Source organism: Oncorhynchus kisutch, unplaced genomic scaffold, assembly GCF_002021735.2.
Source record: "Oncorhynchus kisutch isolate 150728-3 unplaced genomic scaffold, Okis_V2 scaffold896, whole genome shotgun sequence".
Taxonomy (NCBI): domain Eukaryota; kingdom Metazoa; phylum Chordata; class Actinopteri; order Salmoniformes; family Salmonidae; genus Oncorhynchus; species Oncorhynchus kisutch.
Window position 1 is genome coordinate 83,896 of NW_022262841.1, and position 17,446 is coordinate 101,341.

The 17,446-nt window shown below is 48.9% G+C and overlaps 1 protein-coding gene across 1 annotated transcript in view; it reads right to left on the reverse strand.

The window, feature by feature from the left end:
- The window catches only part of LOC116362895 (dedicator of cytokinesis protein 1-like), a 76,312-nt gene that overhangs the window by 35,529 nt on the left and 23,337 nt on the right, over positions 1-17,446 (reverse strand). The window contains exons 5-6 of the mRNA XM_031816914.1: positions 10,478-10,575; positions 2,724-2,813 (exon numbers count right to left, since the gene is read on the reverse strand). Of these exons, the coding sequence (XP_031672774.1) occupies positions 2,724-2,813; positions 10,478-10,575 (188 nt within the window). The remainder of the gene's footprint in view (positions 1-2,723; positions 2,814-10,477; positions 10,576-17,446) is intronic.

Genomic DNA, 17,446 nt, shown 5'->3' on the forward strand with positions numbered 1-17,446 from the left:
TAAGTTATATACAACAATGTGTTATAAGCGCTGTTTATAAGTTATATACAACAATGTGTTATAAGCGCTGTTTATAAGTTATATACAACAATGTGTTATAAGCGCTGTTTATAAGTTATATACACAACTATACAATGTGTTATAAGCACTGTTTATAAGTTATATACAACAATGTGTTATAAGCGCTGTTTATAAGTTATATACACAACTATACAATGTGTTATAAGCACTGTTTATAAGTTATATACAACAATGTGTTATAAGCGCTGTTTATAAGTTATATACACAACTATACAATGTGTTATAAGCACTGTTTATAAGTTATATACAACAATGTGTTATAAGCACTGTTTATAAGTTATATACAACAATGTGTTATAAGCGCTGTTTATAAGTTATATACAACAATGTGTTATAAGCGCTGTTTATAAGTTATATACACAACTATACAATGTGTTATAAGCACTGTTTATAAGTTATATACAACAATGTGTTATAAGCACTGTTTATAAGTTATATACAACAATGTGTTATAAGCACTGTTTATAAGTTATATACAACAATGTGTTATAAGCACTGTTTATAAGTTATATACAACAATGTGTTATAAGCACTGTTTATAAGTTATATACAACAATGTGTTATAAGCGCTGTTTATAAGTTATATACAACAATGTGTTATAAGCACTGTTTATAAGTTATATACAACAATGTGTTATAAGCACTGTTTATAAGTTATATACAACAATGTGTTATAAGCGCTGTTTATAAGTTATATACAACAATGTGTTATAAGCACTGTTTATAAGTTATATACAACAATGTGTTATAAGCACTGTTTATAAGTTATATACAACAATGTGTTATAAGCGCTGTTTATAAGTTATATACAACAATGTGTTATAAGCGCTGTTTATAAGTTATATACACAACTATACAATGTGTTATAAGCACTGTTTATAAGTTATATACAACAATGTGTTATAAGCACTGTTTATAAGTTATATACAACAATGTGTTATAAGCACTGTTTATAAGTTATATACAACAATGTGTTATAAGCACTGTTTATAAGTTATATACAACAATGTGTTATAAGCACTGTTTATAAGTTATATACAACAATGTGTTATAAGCGCTGTTTATAAGTTATATACAACAATGTGTTATAAGCACTGTTTATAAGTTATATACAACAATGTGTTATAAGCGCTGTTTATAAGTTACATACACATTATATACACATTATACATAACTATATAATGTGTTATTACTATGCAATACGGTGCTGTAGTTAAATGCATTCTGAGAATCAACAGGTAGGCGCCGCACCCAAACGGTAGGCCTCCCAACAGGTCCCAACAGGTAGGCCTCCCAACAGGTAGGCGCCACACCCAAACGGTAGGTGTCCCAACAGGTCCCAACAGGTAGGCCTCCCAACAGGTCCCAACAGGTAGGCGCCGCACCCAAACGGTAGGTGTCCCAACAGGTCCCAACAGGTAGGCCTCCCAACAGGTCCCAACAGGTAGGCCTCCCAACAGGTCCCAACAGGTAGGCCTCCCAACAGGTCCCAACAGGTAGGCCTCCCAACAGGTCCCAACAGGTAGGCCTCCCAACAGGTCCCAACAGGTAGGCCTCCCAACAGGTCCCAACAGGTAGGCCTCCCAACAGGTCCCAACAGGTAGGCCTCCCAACAGGTCCCAACAGGTAGGCGCCGCACCCAAACGGTAGGTGTCCCAACAGGTCCCAAAAGGTAGGCCTCCCAACAGGTCCCAACAGGTAGGCCCCCCAACAGGTCGGCGTCCCATCAGGTCGGCGTCCCAACAGGTCGGCGTCCCAACAGGTAGGCGTCCCAACAGGTAGGCGTCCCAACAGGTAGGCGTCCCTGTCCTCTGGTTGTCTCTAACCCAGGACCTGTCTTGTCTCTGGCACATAGCTGACATTCCTTCACGGTGGTAAGGTGTGTATTTAGCAGACTTTCAAAACCACACAATGCCTGAGGCAGACCAGAGGCAGAGAGACAATCTGGGACAACTTTTCAAAACCACACAATGCCTGAGGCAGACCAGAGGCAGAGAGACAATCTGGGACAACTTTTCAAAACCACACAATGCCTGAGGCAGACCAGAGGCAGAGAGACAATCTGGGACAACTTTTCAAAACCACACAATGCCTGAGGCAGACCAGAGGCAGAGAGACAATCTGGGACAACTTTTCAAAACCACACAATGCCTGAGGCAGACCAGAGGCAGAGAGACAATCTGGGACAACTTTTCAAAACCACACAATGCCTGAGGCAGACCAGAGGCAGAGAGACAATCTGTGACAACTTTTCAAACCACACAATGCCTGAGGCAGACCAGAGGCAGAGAGACAATGTGGGACAACTTTTCAAAACCACACAATGCCTGAGGCAGACCAGAGGCAGAGAGACAATCTGGGACAACTTTTCAAAACCACACAATGCCTGAGGCAGACCAGAGGCAGAGAGACAATCTGGGATAACCTTTCTGTATTCTGTTTGTCCACACGGGATACTGTGAATCTATGTCAACTTTCTCTTTGACAACACACGCATACATTAGTAATGTGTATGAGTCATAGCTGTATGATACGGCCACACCGCCACAGTCTGGTATAACAGTATAATATCTTAACACACGAAACAGAACCAAATCAAATATTTAATGTGTGTGTGTGTTATAAAAACAACCTGTACTTACCAAGGAATCAAACACCAGGGTGTCAAACGTGTCACTGTCTGAGTTCTCCATCATAATGTTAAACAGGGCATCAAGGGTGTCCTGCAGAAACTACAACGACAAGAAACACAACGTGTTACAACAGAGAGAGGATATAAGTCCACGTCGCAAACAGCACCCTATTCCCTTATAGGGCTCTGCCAAAAGCAGTACACTATATGGGCAATAGGCCCTATTCCCTTATGGGGCTCTGCCAAAAGCAGTACACTATATGGGCAATAGGCCCTATTCCCTTATAGGGCTCTGCCAAAAGCAGTACACTATATGGGCAATAGGCCCTATTCCCTTATAGGGCTCTGCCAAAAGCAGTACACTATATGGGCAATAGGCCCTATTCCCTTATAGGGCTCTGCCAAAAGCAGTACACTATATGGGCAATTGGCCCTATTCCATTATAGGGCTCTGCCAAAAGCAGTACACTATATGGGCAATAGGTTGCCATTTGAGAAGCACGTGTCATAAACATTCATTCTCATCGTCTGTCTATTCATTCATTCCCATCGTCTGTCTATTCATTCATTCTCATCGTTTGTCTATTCATTCATTCCCATCGTCTGTCTATTCATTCATTCTCATTGTCTGTCTATTCATTCATTCTCATTGTCTGTCTATTCATTCATTCCCATCGTCTGTCTATTCATTCATTCTCATCATCTGTCTATTCATTCATTCTCATTGTCTGTCTATTCATTCATTCTCATTGTCTGTCTATTCATTCATTCCCATCGTCTGTCTATTCATTCATTCTCATCATCTGTCTATTCATTCATTCCCATCCCCTAGTCAGACTCGGGTGGCGTGCTTATCCACTGCTTCCGAGGATATGACTCGCTATATTACTCGGTCCCTGGACAATAATGTATACGAGCTCAGGGCGAGGATCACCTTCCAGAGAGACATCGGGGACTGTAACATACTCTGTTTAACGGAATCATGGCTCTCTTCTGGATTTATTGTCCCCCTCCATTCAGCCCGCGGGGTTCTCCGTCCATCGAGAGGACAGGAAGAATCAACTCTCCGGGAAAAAGAAAGATGGAGGGATTCGATTTATGATTAACAACTCATGTTGTGATTTTGGTAACGTACAGGATGTCCTTTTTGTTCTCCCGATCTGGAACAGCTCACCATCAAATGCCGACCACATTACCTCCCAAGATAATTTTCTTTGGTAATCATTACTGCCTATGTGCAAACTGGAAACTGCTGACATCAAATGTATTGTAGCTGGGGCCTTTAATAAAAGGAAATCTTAGGAAAATGTCAACACATTTCTAAACACATCCTCTGTGCTACACGCGCATCACAGACTCTGGATCATTGCCACCCGCCCTCCCTTCTGCAAATCAGATCACGCCTCCATTCTGCTCCTCCCCACCTATACGCAGAGAATTGAGCAGGTAGAACCCATGGTGAGGACTGTTCAACGTTGGTCTGACCAATCAGAAGATATGCTTGATCACGCTCTAACCACTAGGCTACCTGCATGGAGGATGTTGTTACCACTGTGACGATTACAAAAGATCCAAACCATTACGAGACGGCAGCATTTGTGAAAAACTGAAAGTGCAAATTTAACCATGGCATGGTGACTAGGAACATGGACGTGTACAAACAGACCAGCTATGACCTCCATTAGGCTCCGTAAGGCAATCACAGAGGCTAAACGACAGTACAGGGACAAAGTGGAGTCGCAATTCAACGGCTCAGACGAAAGACGTATGTAGCAGGGACTCCAGACAATCACCGATTATAAAAAGGCAAAGCCAACCAGCTCGCAGACACCGATGCCTCGCTTCCAGGAAAACCACATCTAGCCACTGTCACGGGCCCCCGCTGCACACGAGTCCCCAGAGCATGAGCAGACTAGCTGGCTGGAGTGTTTTACAGAAAAATCATCATGAAGTGCTTTGAGAGGCTAGTTAAGGACCACATCACCGCCATCCTACCTGACACCCAGGACCCACTTCAATTACCATGAAGTGCTTTGAGAGACTAGTTAAGGACCACATCACCTCCATCATACCTGACACCGAGGACTTCAATTGCAAAAGCTCATCATTAAGCTCAAGGCCCTGTGTCTGAACTCTGTCTTGTGCAACTGGGTGCTGGACTTCCTGACGGGCCGACCCCAAGAGGTGAAGGTAGGCAACAACACCTCTGCCACACTGATCCTGAACAAGGGGAGCCCCACAGGGGTGGGTGCTCAGCCCATTCCTGTACTCTGTGTTCACCCATGAAAGGCGTAAAATCAATCATCACGTTTGCTGATGCCAACAGTGTTAAGCCTGATTACCAACACTGACAAGACATCCTACTGGGAGGAGGTGAGGGCCCTGGCAGAGTGGTGCCAGGAAAATAACCTCTCCCTCAACGTCAACAAAACCAAGGAGCTGATCGTAGACTACAGGGGACAGCAGAAAGAGCACGTCCCCATCCACATTGACGGGGCAGCAGCGGAGAGGGTCAAAAGCTTCAAGTTCCACGGCGTGCACGTCACTGACGACCTGAAATGGTCCCTTCACACACACAGCGTTGTGAAGAAGGTGCAACAGAGAGTGGAGAGATGGTGGAGAGATGTGGAGTAGTGAGGAATGAAGGTCAGGTCAGGTCACTTGATAAGGGTGGAGAGCTGTGGAGTTGTGAGGAATGGGGGTCAGGTCACTGATAAGGGTGGAGAGATGTGGAGTTGTGAGGAATGGGGGTCGAGGTCAGGTCACTAATAAGGGTGGAGAGCTGTGGAGTAGTGAGGAATGGGGGTCAGGTCAGTGATAACGGTGGAGAGCTGTGGAGTAGTGAGGAATGGGGGCCGAGGTCAGTGATAAGGGTGGAGAGATGTGGAGTAGTGAGGAATGGGGGTCAGGTCAGTGATAAGGGTGGAGAGCTGTGGAGTAGTGAGGAATGGGGGTCGAGGTCAGGTCACTGATAAGGGTGGAGAGATGTGGAGTAGTGAGGAATGGGGGTCGAGGTCAGTGATAAGGGTGGAGATCTGTGGAGTAGTGAAGAATGGGGGTCGAGGTCAGTGATAAGGGTGGAGAGCTGTGGAGTAGTGAGGAATGGGGGTCGAGGTCAGTGATAAGGGTGGAGAGCTGTGGAGTAGTGAGGAATGGGGGTCGAGGTCAGTGATAAGGGTGGAGAGATGTGGAGTAGTGAGGAATGGGGGTCGAGGTCAGGTCAGGTCACTGATAAGGTTGGAGAGATGTGGAGTTGTGAGGAATGGGGGCCGAGGTCAGGTCACTGATAAGGGTGGAGAGATGTGGAGTAGTGAGGAATGGGGGTCGAGGTCAGTGCAGGTCACTGATAAGGGTGGAGAGATGTGTAATAGTGAGGAATGGGGGTCGAGGTCAGGTCACTGATAAGGGTGGAGAGATGTGGAGTGGTGAGGAATGGGGGTCGAGGTCAGGTCAGGTCACTGATAAGGGTGGAGTAGTGAGAAATGGGGGTCGAGGTCAGGTCAGGTCACTGATAAGGGTGGAGAGATGTGGAGTAGTGAGGAATGGGGGTCGATGTCAGTGATAAGGGTGGAGAGCTGTGGAGTAGTGAGGAATGGGGGTCGAGGTCAGTGATAAGGGTGGAGAGATGTGGAGTAGTGAGGAATGGGGGTCGAGGTCAGGTCAGGTCACTGATAAGGTTGGAGAGATGTGGAGTTGTGAGGAATGGGGGCCGAGGTCAGGTCACTGATAAGGGTGGAGAGATGTGGAGTAGTGAGGAATGGGGGCCGAGGTCAGGTCAGGTCACTGATAAGGGTGGAGAGATGTGGAGTAGTGAGGAATGGGGGCTGAGGTCAGGTCACTGATAAGGGTGGAGAGATGTGGAGTAGTGAGGAATGGGGGTCGAGGTCAGTGATAAGGGTGGAGAGCTGTGGAGTAGTGAGGAATGGGGGTCGAGGTCAGTGATAAGGGTGGAGAGCTGTGGAGTAGTGAGGAATGGGGGACAAGGTCAGTGATAAGGGTGGAGAGATGTGGAGTAGTGAGGAATGGGGGTCAGGTCAGTGATAAGGGTGGAGAGATGTGGAGTAGTGAGGAATGGGGGTCGAGGTCAGGTCAGGTCAGTAATAAGGGTGGAGAGATGTGGAGTTGTGAGGAATGGGGGCCGAGGTCAGGTCACTGATAAGGGTGGAGAGATGTGGAGTAGTGAGGAATGGGGGTCGAGGTCAGGTCAGGTCACTGATAAGGGTGGAGAGATGTGGAGTAGTGAGGAATGGGGGTCGAGGTCAGTGCAGGTCACTGATAAGGGTGGAGAGATGTGTAATAGTGAGGAATGGGGGTCGAGGTCAGGTCACTGATAAGGGTGGAGAGATGTGGAGTGGTGAGGAATGGGGGTCGAGGTCAGGTCAGGTCACTGATAAGGGTGGAGTAGTGAGGAATGGGGGTCGAGGTCAGGTCAGGTCACTGATAAGGGTGGAGAGATGTGGAGTAGTGAGGAATGGGGGTCGAGGTCAGTGCAGGTCCCTGATAAGGGTGGAGAGATGTGGAGTAGTGAGGAATGGGGGTCGAGGTCAGGTCACTGATAAGGGTGGAGTAGTGAGGAATGGGGGTCGAGGTCAGGTCAGGTCACTGATAAGGGTGGAGAGCTGTGGAGTAGTGAGGAATGGGGGTCAGGTCAGTGATAAGGGTGGAGAGCTGTGGAGTAGTGAGGAATGGGGGCCGAGGTCAGTGATAAGGGTGGAGAGATGTGGAGTAGTGAGGAATGGGGGTCAGGTCAGTGATAAGGGTGGAGAGCTGTGGAGTAGTGAGGAATGGGGGTCGAGGTCAGGTCACTGATAAGGGTGGAGAGATGTGGAGTAGTGAGGAATGGGGGTCGAGGTCAGTGATAAGGGTGGAGATCTGTGGAGTAGTGAGGAATGGGGGTCGAGGTCAGTGATAAGGGTGAAGAGCTGTGGAGTAGTGAGGAATGGGGGTCGAGGTCAGTGATAAGGGTGGAGAGATGTGGAGAAGTGAGGAATGGGGGTCGAGGTCAGGTCAGGTCACTGATAAGGTTGGAGAGATGTGGAGTTGTGAGGAATGGGGGCCGAGGTCAGGTCACTGATAAGGGTGGAGAGATGTGGAGTAGTGAGGAATGGGGGTCGAGGTCAGTGCAGGTCACTGATAAGGGTGGAGAGATGTGGAGTAGTGAGGAATGGGGGTCGAGGTCAGGTCACTGATAAGGGTGGAGAGATGTGGAGTAGTGAGGAATGGGGGTCGAGGTCAGGTCACTGATAAGGGTGGAGTAGTGAGGAATGGGGGTCGAGGTCAGGTCAGGTCACTGATAAGGGTGGAGAGATGTGGAGTAGTGAGGAATGGGGGTCGAGGTCAGTGCAGGTCCCTGATGAGGGTGGGGAGATGTGGAGTAGTGAGGAATGGGGGTCGAGGTCAGTGCAGGTCACTGATAAGGGTGGAGAGATGTGGAGTAGTGAGGAATGGGGGTCGAGGTCAGGTCACTGATAAGGGTGGAGAGATGTGGAGTAGTGAGGAATGGGGGTCGAGGTCAGGTCACTGATAAGGGTGGAGTAGTGAGGAATGGGGGTCGAGGTCAGGTCAGGTCACTGATAAGGGTGGAGAGATGTGGAGTAGTGAGGAATGGGGGTCGAGGTCAGGTCACTGATAAGGGTGGAGTAGTGAGGAATGGGGGTCGAGGTCAGGTCAGGTCACTGATAAGGGTGGAGAGATGTGGAGTTGTGAGGAATGGGGGTCGAGGTCAGGTCACTAATAAGGGTGGAGAGCTGTGGAGTAGTGAGGAATGGGGGTCGAGGTCAGGTCACTGATAAGGGTGGAGAGATGTGGAGTAGTGAGGAATGGGGGTCGAGGTCAGTGATAAGGGTGGAGATCTGTGGAGTAGTGAGGAATGGGGGTCGAGGTCAGTGATAAGGGTGGAGAGCTGTGGAGTAGTGAGGAATGGGGGTCGAGGTCAGTGATAAGGGTGGAGAGATGTGGAGTAGTGAGGAATGGGGGTCAGGTCAGTGATAAGGGTGGAGAGATGTGGAGAAGTGAGGAATGGGGGTCGAGGTCAGGTCACTGATAAGGTTGGAGAGATGTGGAGTTGTGAGGAATGGGGGCCGAGGTCAGGTCACTGATAAGGGTGGAGAGATGTGGAGTAGTGAGGAATGGGGGTCGAGGTCAGTGATAAGGGTGGAGAGCTGTGGAGTAGTGAGGAATGGGGGTCGAGGTCAGTGATAAGGGTGGAGAGCTGTGGAGTAGTGAGGAATGGGGGTCAAGGTCAGTGATAAGGGTGGAGAGATGTGGAGTAGTGAGGAATGGGGGTCAGGTCAGTGATAAGGGTGGAGAGATGTGGAGTAGTGAGGAATGGGGGTCGAGGTCAGGTCAGGTCAGTGATAAGGGTGGAGAGATGTGGAGTTGTGAGGAATGGGGGCCGAGGTCAGGTCACTGATAAGGGTGGAGAGATGTTGAGTAGTGAGGAATGGGGGTCGAGGTCAGGTCACTGATAAGGGTGGAGAGATGTGGAGTAGTGAGGAATGGGGGTCGAGGTCAGTGCAGGTCCCTGATAAGGGTGGAGAGATTTGGAGTAGTGAGGAATGGGGGGTCGAGGTCAGTGCAGGTCACTGATAAAGGTGGAGAGATGTGGAGTAGTGAGGAATGGGGGTCGAGGTCAGGTCACTGATAAGGGTGGAGAGATGTGGAGTAGTGAGGAATGGGGGTCGAGGTCAGGTCACTGATAAGGGTGGAGTAGTGAGGAATGGGGGTCGAGGTCAGGTCACTGATAAGGGTGGAGAGATGTGGAGTGGTGAGGAATGGGGGTCGAGGTCAGGTCAGGTCACTGATAAGGGTGGAGTAGTGAGGAATGGGGGTCGAGGTCAGGTCACTGATAAGGGTGGAGTAGTGAGGAATGGGGGCCGAGGTCAGATCACATTAAGGGAGAAGGAACAGTTTATTACCCAGATCAATTAACTTTCTGCCTAGCAACAAAGACGTAATGTTCAGAGAAAAGGAGGACACTTCACCTTCAGTGGGGTCTATATACTGGTGCTGTTGAGAACAGGTCTGTCTGTTCAGCATCCCGTTGGGTGAATAAACTTGGTTTGAGCGTTTCTATATACTGGTATTGTTGAGAACAGGTCTGTCTGTTCAGCATCCCGTTGGGTGAATAAACTTGGTTTGAGCGTTTCTATATACTGGTGCTGTTGAGAACAGGTCTGTCTGTTCAGCATCCCGTTGGGTGGATAAACTTGGTTTGAGCGTTTCATATTTGTCCGGTAGTTCTTCCTCTTGTTAATTTAGAACCTAACAATACGGATATTTTCTATTTTCTTTTGGTTGCACAATTCTGGATTCAAATTCTCAATTTGACTTTTGTCCCATTTTGTGAATTCTTGGTTGGTGAGCGAAACCCCAGACCACACAACCGTAAAGGGGACATGTTTCCTGAGACAGCAGTCATTAGACTGATAGTATAGTTTATTCCAAAAATGTGAATGTGAATTTACAGGGAGGAAGACTGCCAAGGTATAACAGTGAGCCTTGTCAACACTGATCAAGGGCGAGATACTAAAATGGAACCTCTATACAGGAGCATACAAACCATTCCTCTAGAACTCAGGGTTCCCAGCTGCTTTCTTGGTCAGGTGACCTCAAATGGTCAGGTGACCTCAAATGGTCAGGTGACCTCAAATGGTCAGGTGACCTCAAATGGTCAGGTGACCTCAAATGGTAAAACATTTAAAAATAATTTTAAAAAACTCCTAATGGGTCATATTGTGTTACCTATGAACTTTGACCTCTCACCTTGACGACCTCTCCTCCCTCGACCTTCATCAGCTGTCGGAGGTTCTGCTGTAGGAGGCTGGTGTTGGAGCGCCACTTCAGCAGGCCCAACAGATCCACTATAAGAGACATAACAGACAGAAGAGAGGACAGACAGATGTTACTACAACAGACCCAACAGACCCACTATACGAGACATAACAGACAGAAGAGAGGACAGACAGATGTTACTACAACAGACCCACTATACGAGACATAACAGACCCAACAGATCCACTATACGAGACATAACAGACCCAACAGATCCACTATACGAGACATAACAGACCCAACAGATCCACTATACGAGACATAACAGACCCAACAGACCCACTATACGAGACATAACAGACCCAACAGATCCACTATACGAGACATAACAGACCCAACAGACCCACTATACGAGACATAACAGACAGAAGACAGACCCAACAGATCCACTATACGAGACATAACAGACCCAACAGACCCACTATACGAGACATAACAGACCCAACAGACCCACTATACGAGACATAACAGACCCAACAGATCCACTATACGAGACATAACAGACCCACTATACGAGACATAACAGACCCAACAGACCCACTATACGAGACATAACAGACCCAACAGATCCACTATACGAGACATAACAGACCCAACAGACCCACTATACGAGACATAACAGACCCAACAGACCCACTATACGAGACATAACAGACCCAACAGACCCACTATACGAGACATAACAGAAAGAAGACAGACCCAACAGATCCACTATACGAGACATAACAGACCCAACAGATCCACTATACGAGACATAACAGACAGAAGAGAGGACAGACAGATGTTACTACAACAGACCCAACAGACCCACTATACGAGACATAACAGACCCAACAGACCCACTATACGAGACATAACAGACCCAACAGACCCACTATACGAGACATAACAGACAGAAGACAGACCCAACAGATCCACTATACGAGACATAACAGACCCAACAGACCCACTATACGAGACATAACAGACCCAACAGACCCACTATACGAGACATAATAGACCCAACAGATCCACTATACGAGACATAACAGACCCAACAGACCCACTATACGAGACATAACAGACCCAACAGACCCACTATACGAGACATAATAGACCCAACAGATCCACTATACGAGACATAACAGACCCAACAGACCCACTATACGAGACATAACAGACCCAACAGACCCACTATACGAGACATAACAGACAGAAGACAGACCCAACAGATCCACTATACGAGACATAACAGACCCAACAGACCCACTATACGAGACATAACAGACCCAACAGATCCACTATACGAGACATAACAGACCCAACAGACCCACTATACGAGACATAACAGACCCAACAGACCCACTATACGAGACATAACAGACCCAACAGATCCACTATACGAGACATAACAGACCCAACAGATCCACTATACGAGACATAACAGACCCAACAGATCCACTATACGAGACATAACAGATCCACTATACGAGACATAACAGACCCAACAGATCCACTATACGAGACATAACAGACCCAACAGACCCACTATACGAGACATAACAGACAGAAGAGAGGACAGACAGATGTTACTACAACAGACCCAACAGACCCACTATACGAGACATAACAGACCCAACAGACCCACTATACGAGACATAACAGACCCAACAGACCCACTATACGAGACATAACAGACCCAACAGACCCACTATACGAGACATAACAGACAGAAGACAGACCCAACAGATCCACTATACGAGACATAACAGACCCAACAGACCCACTATACGAGACATAACAGACCCAACAGACCCACTATACGAGACATAACAGACCCAACAGATCCACTATACGAGACATAACAGACCCAACAGACCCACTATACGAGACATAACAGACCCAACAGATCCACTATACGAGACATAACAGACCCAACAGATCCACTATACGAGACATAACAGACAGAAGAGAGGACAGACAGATGTTACTACAACAGACCCAACAGATCCACTATACGAGACATAACAGACAGAAGACAGACCCAACAGATCCACTATACGAGACATAACAGACAGAAGACAGACCCAACAGATCCACTATACGAGACATAACAGACAGAAGAGAGGACAGACAGATGTTGTTTCACCTTTATTCACATCTAACTGTGATTTACAATGACAGCCTGACTTTTAGAGGAAAGATGTCAGCTCTATTCAACAACAACTGACACAAACCTTGTAGAATGAGAGGAACAGGAAGACAGGTTTTCTACGCTAGATGGCCTCCACGCCAGACGGCCTCTACACTAGATAGGTGATCAAGATCGTCATTAGCATAACTCCCCCAGTATATCTCAGTTAGTTTAAAATAACAAATGTTTGATCAAAATGTCCGCCAAAAAGCGTTCAGAATCCCAAGGAAGATGAATTAATGTCTAAGTGGATATGATTAGGTTCATGTACCAGAGAGCAGCAGCACGGCAGACAGGCAGACAGACAGACAGCACGGCAGACAGCACGGCAGACAGCACGGCAGACAGCACGGCAGACAGCACGGCAGACAGCACGGCAGACAGACAGACAGCACGGCAGACAGCACGGCAGACAGCACGGCAGACAGACAGACAGCACGGCAGACAGGCAGACAGGCAGACAGCACGGCAGACAGCACGGCAGACAGCACGGCAGACAGACAGACAGCACGGCAGACAGCACGGCAGACAGGCAGACAGGCAGACAGGCAGGCAGACAGGCAGACAGGCAGACAGGCAGACAGGCAGACAGGCAGACAGGCAGACAGGCAGACAGGCAGACAGGCAGACAGTCCACCTTGGAGGGATTTTTTAACTGGTAGAGCTTGTTAAAACATTCATCTCGATGTATGAAGCTGTGTTATGCTGAAGACTTGTTGGCATCACTCAGGACAATCAAATCAAATGTATTTATAAAGCCCTTCGTACATCAGCTGATATCTCAAAGTGCTGTACAGAAACCCAGCCTAAAACCCCAAACAGCAAGCAATGCAGGTGTAGAAGCACGGTGGCTAGGAAAAACTCCCTAGAAAGGCCAACACCTAGGAAGAAACCTAGAGAGGAACCAGGCTATGTGGGGTGGCCAGTCCTCTTCTGGCTGTGCCGGGTGGAGATTATAACAGAACATGACCAAGATGTTCAAATGTTCATAAATGACCAGCATGGTCAAATAATAGATCTGGGACAGGTAGCACGTCCGGTGAACAGGTTAGGATTCCATAGCCGCAGGCAGAACAGTTGTGGGTCTTGGGACCATAATAAATTCAGATAAAGATGGAGAGGAGAGATGAGAGGAGAGATGGAGAGGAGAGATGGAGAGGAGAGATGGGGAGGAGAGATGGGGAGGAGAGAGATGGAGAGGAGAGAGATGAGAGGAGAGGAGAGATGGAGCGGAGAGATGGGGAGGAGAGATGGAGAGGAGAGAGATGGAGAGGAGAGAGATGGAGAGGAGAGATGGAGAGGAGAGATGGAGAGGAGAGATGGAGAGGAGAGATGGAGAGGAGAGATGGAGAGGAGAGAGATGAGAGGAGAGAGATGGAGAGGAGAGAGATGGAGAGGAGAGAGATGGAGAGGAGAGATGAGAGGAGCGGAGAGATGGAGCGGAGAGATGGAGCGGAGAGATGGAGCGGAGAGATGGAGCGGAGAGATGGAGCGGAGAGATGGAGCGGAAGAGATGGAGCGGAGAGATGGAGCGGAGAGATGGAGAGGAGAGATGGGAGGAGAGATGGGGAGGAGAGATGGGGAGGAGAGAGATGAGAGGAGAGAGATGAGAGGAGAGAGATGGAGGAGAGAGATGAGAGGAGAGAGATGGAGAGGAGAGATGGAGGAGAGAGATGGAGAGGAGAGATGGAGAGGAGAGATGGAGGAGAGAGATGGAGAGGAGAGATGGAGAGGAGAGATGGAGAGGAGAGATGGAGAGGAGAGAGGAGAGATGGAGAGGAGAGATGGAGAGGAGAGAGGGAGAGGAGAGAGGGAGAGGAGAGAGGAGAGATGGAGAGGAGAGAGGGAGAGGAGAGAGGGAGAGGAGAGAGGGAGAGGAGAGAGGGAGAGGAGAGAGGGAGAGGAGAGATGGAGAGGAGAGAGATGGAGAGGAGAGATGGAGAGGAGAGATGGAGAGGAGAGAGGGAGAGGATAGATGGAGAGGAGAGATGGAGAGGAGAGATGGAGAGGAGAGATGGAGAGGAGAGATGGAGGAGAGAGTCATTGTATTGAATGAATGAAATCACAAAAGTTAAATAGGAAGTGAAGCACATTCTCTGTTTTAGATGGAGGAGACACATCACATACTGAGCTGCAGGAGAAATATATCTCGTCAGTGATGGAGACTGAGTCCACCCACTGTTGAAAGCACTACTGTAGCCTACTCTCTCTCAAGCAGGAGAAAGCAATTTGGCCCTGACAGGCTCTTGATCCAGTCTTGTCTGCAAACACACAGCTCAGTAGTAAATTACATCCATCACAGATGAGCCCTGACTGGTGAGGCTACCTGGTCCCCAGCCTCCCTGCTGATCGGCAGGTAGCCTAGTGGTTAGAGCAGGTAGCCTAGTGGTTAGAGCAGGTAGCCTAGTGGTTAGAGCAGGTAGCCTAGTGGTTAGAGCAGGTAGCCTAGTGGTTAGAGCGTTGGGCCAGTTACCAGCAGGTAGCCTAGTGGTTAGAGCAGGTAACCTAGTGGTTTAGAGCAGGTAGCCTAGTGGTTAGAGCGTTGGGCCAGTAACCAGCAGGTAGCCTAGTGGTTAGAGCAGGTAGCCTAGTGGATAGAGCAGGTAACCTAGTGGTTAGAGCAGGTAGCCTAGTGGTTAGAGCATTGGGCCAGTAACCAGCAGGTAGCCTAGTGGTTAGAGCAGGTAGTCTAGTGGTTAGAGCAGGTAGCCTAGTGGTTAGAGCAGGTAGCCTAGTGGTTAGAGCAGGTAGCCTAGTAGTTAGAGCAGGTAGCCTAGTAGTTAGAGCAGGTAGCCTAGTGGTTAGAGCAGGTAGCCTAGTGGTTAGAGCAGGTAGCCTAGTGGTTAGAGCAGGTAGCCTAGTGGTTAGTAGAGTAGGTAGCCTAGTGGTTAGAGCAGGTAGTCTAGTGGTTAGAGCAGGTAGCCTAGTAGTTAGAGCAGGTAGCCTAGTAGTTAGAGCAGGTAGCCTAGTGGTTAGAGCAGGTAGCCTAGTGGTTAGAGCAGGTAGTCTAGTGGTTAGAGCAGGTAGCCTAGTAGTTAGAGCAGGTAGCCTAGTGGTTAGAGCAGGTAGCCTAGTGGTTAGAGAAGGTAGTCTAGTGGTTAGTAGAGTAGGTAGCCTAGTGGTTAGAGCGTTGGGCCAGTAACCTGAAAGGCTGCTAGATCGAATCCCTGAGCTGACAAGGTCCAAATCTGTCGTTCTGCCCCTGAACAAGGCAGTTAACCCACTGTTCCCCTGAACAAGGCAGTTAACCCCACTGTTCCCTGCTGACCGTCATTGTAAATCAGTGTGTTATTAACAGACTTGCCTAGTTGAATAAAGGTTCAATAAAACATGTATTCATTTTAAAAATCCTAATAACTCCTCCCGCCTCCTCTCCCTGTCCCTCCTCCTCTCCCTGTCCCTCCTCCTCTCTCGGTTCCGCCTCCTCTCCCTGTCCCTCCTCCTCTCTCGGTTCCTCCTCCTCTCTCGGTTCCGCCTCCTCTCTCGGTTCCGCCTCCTCTCCCGGTCCCTCCTCCTCTCTCGGTTCCGCCTCCTCTCCCGGTTCCGCCTCCTCTCCCTGTTCCGCCTCCCTCTCCCTGTTCCGCCTCCTCTCCCTGTTCCGCCTCCTCTCCCTGTCCCTCCTCCTCTCTCGGTTCCGCCTCCTCTCCCTGTTCCGCCTCCTCTCCCGGTTCCGCCTCCTCTCTCGGTTCCGCCTCCTCTCCCTGTTCCGCCTCCTCTCCCGGTTCCTCCTCCTCTCCCGGTTCCGCCTCCTCTCTCTGTTCCGCCTCCTCTCCCTGTTCCGCCTCCTCTCCCTGTTCCGCCTCCTCTCCCTGTTCCGCCTCCTCTCCCTGTTCCGCTCCTCTCCCTGTTCCGCCTTCCGGCTCCGCCTCCTCTCCCTGTTCCGCCTCCTCTCCCTGTTCCGCCTCCTCTCCCTGTTCCGCCTCCTCTCCCTGTTCCGCCTCCTCTCCCTGTTCCGCCTCCTCTCCCTGTTCCGCCTCCTCTCCCTGTTCCGCCTCCTCTCCCTGTTCCGCCTCCTCCTCCACCCCCTCCTCTGCTCTCTTCTGATTCATGTACATTTGAGTCATTTAGCAGACCTTCTTATCCAGAGAGACTTAAAGTAATGAGTGCAAACATTTTCATACTGGTCCCCGGTGGGAATCTAAACCCACAACCCTGTCGTTGCCATGCTCTACCAACTGAGCCATAAGGGACCCCCTGCTCAAACTCAACCCCTGTCGTTGCCATGCTCTACCAACTGAGCCATAAGGGACAGCCTCCTCAAACTCAACCCCTGTCGTTGACATGCTCTACCAACTGAGCCATAAGGGACAGCCTCCTCAAACTCAACCCCTGTCGTTGCCATGCTCTACCAACTGAGACATAAGGGACCCCCTCCTCAAACTCAACCCCCTCTCATCTTCCTCCTCTTTTCTGTCTGTAACTTGAATCATTCCATCCTCTGGACACTGAAGGTGATAGATACCCATCTTCTGGGTATCAACCTATCAGGGTTCAGTCCTCTGATCTTATTTAAACAGGCCTCGCCAGGAGTTACAAATCTGTACACCTGCAGCGCCAACACTCAGCAATGATCAGCAAGACAAATGACAGGAGGTGAGAATAAATCATCGTGAGAGTGAGGCGGATGAGGAGAGGAGAGGAGAGGGGCTCCACAAGGCTCTTACCTCTGTTTATCTGACCACTACAAGTTTAGAGAGGAGGCACTGCAGACGATATCTCTCTCAGGT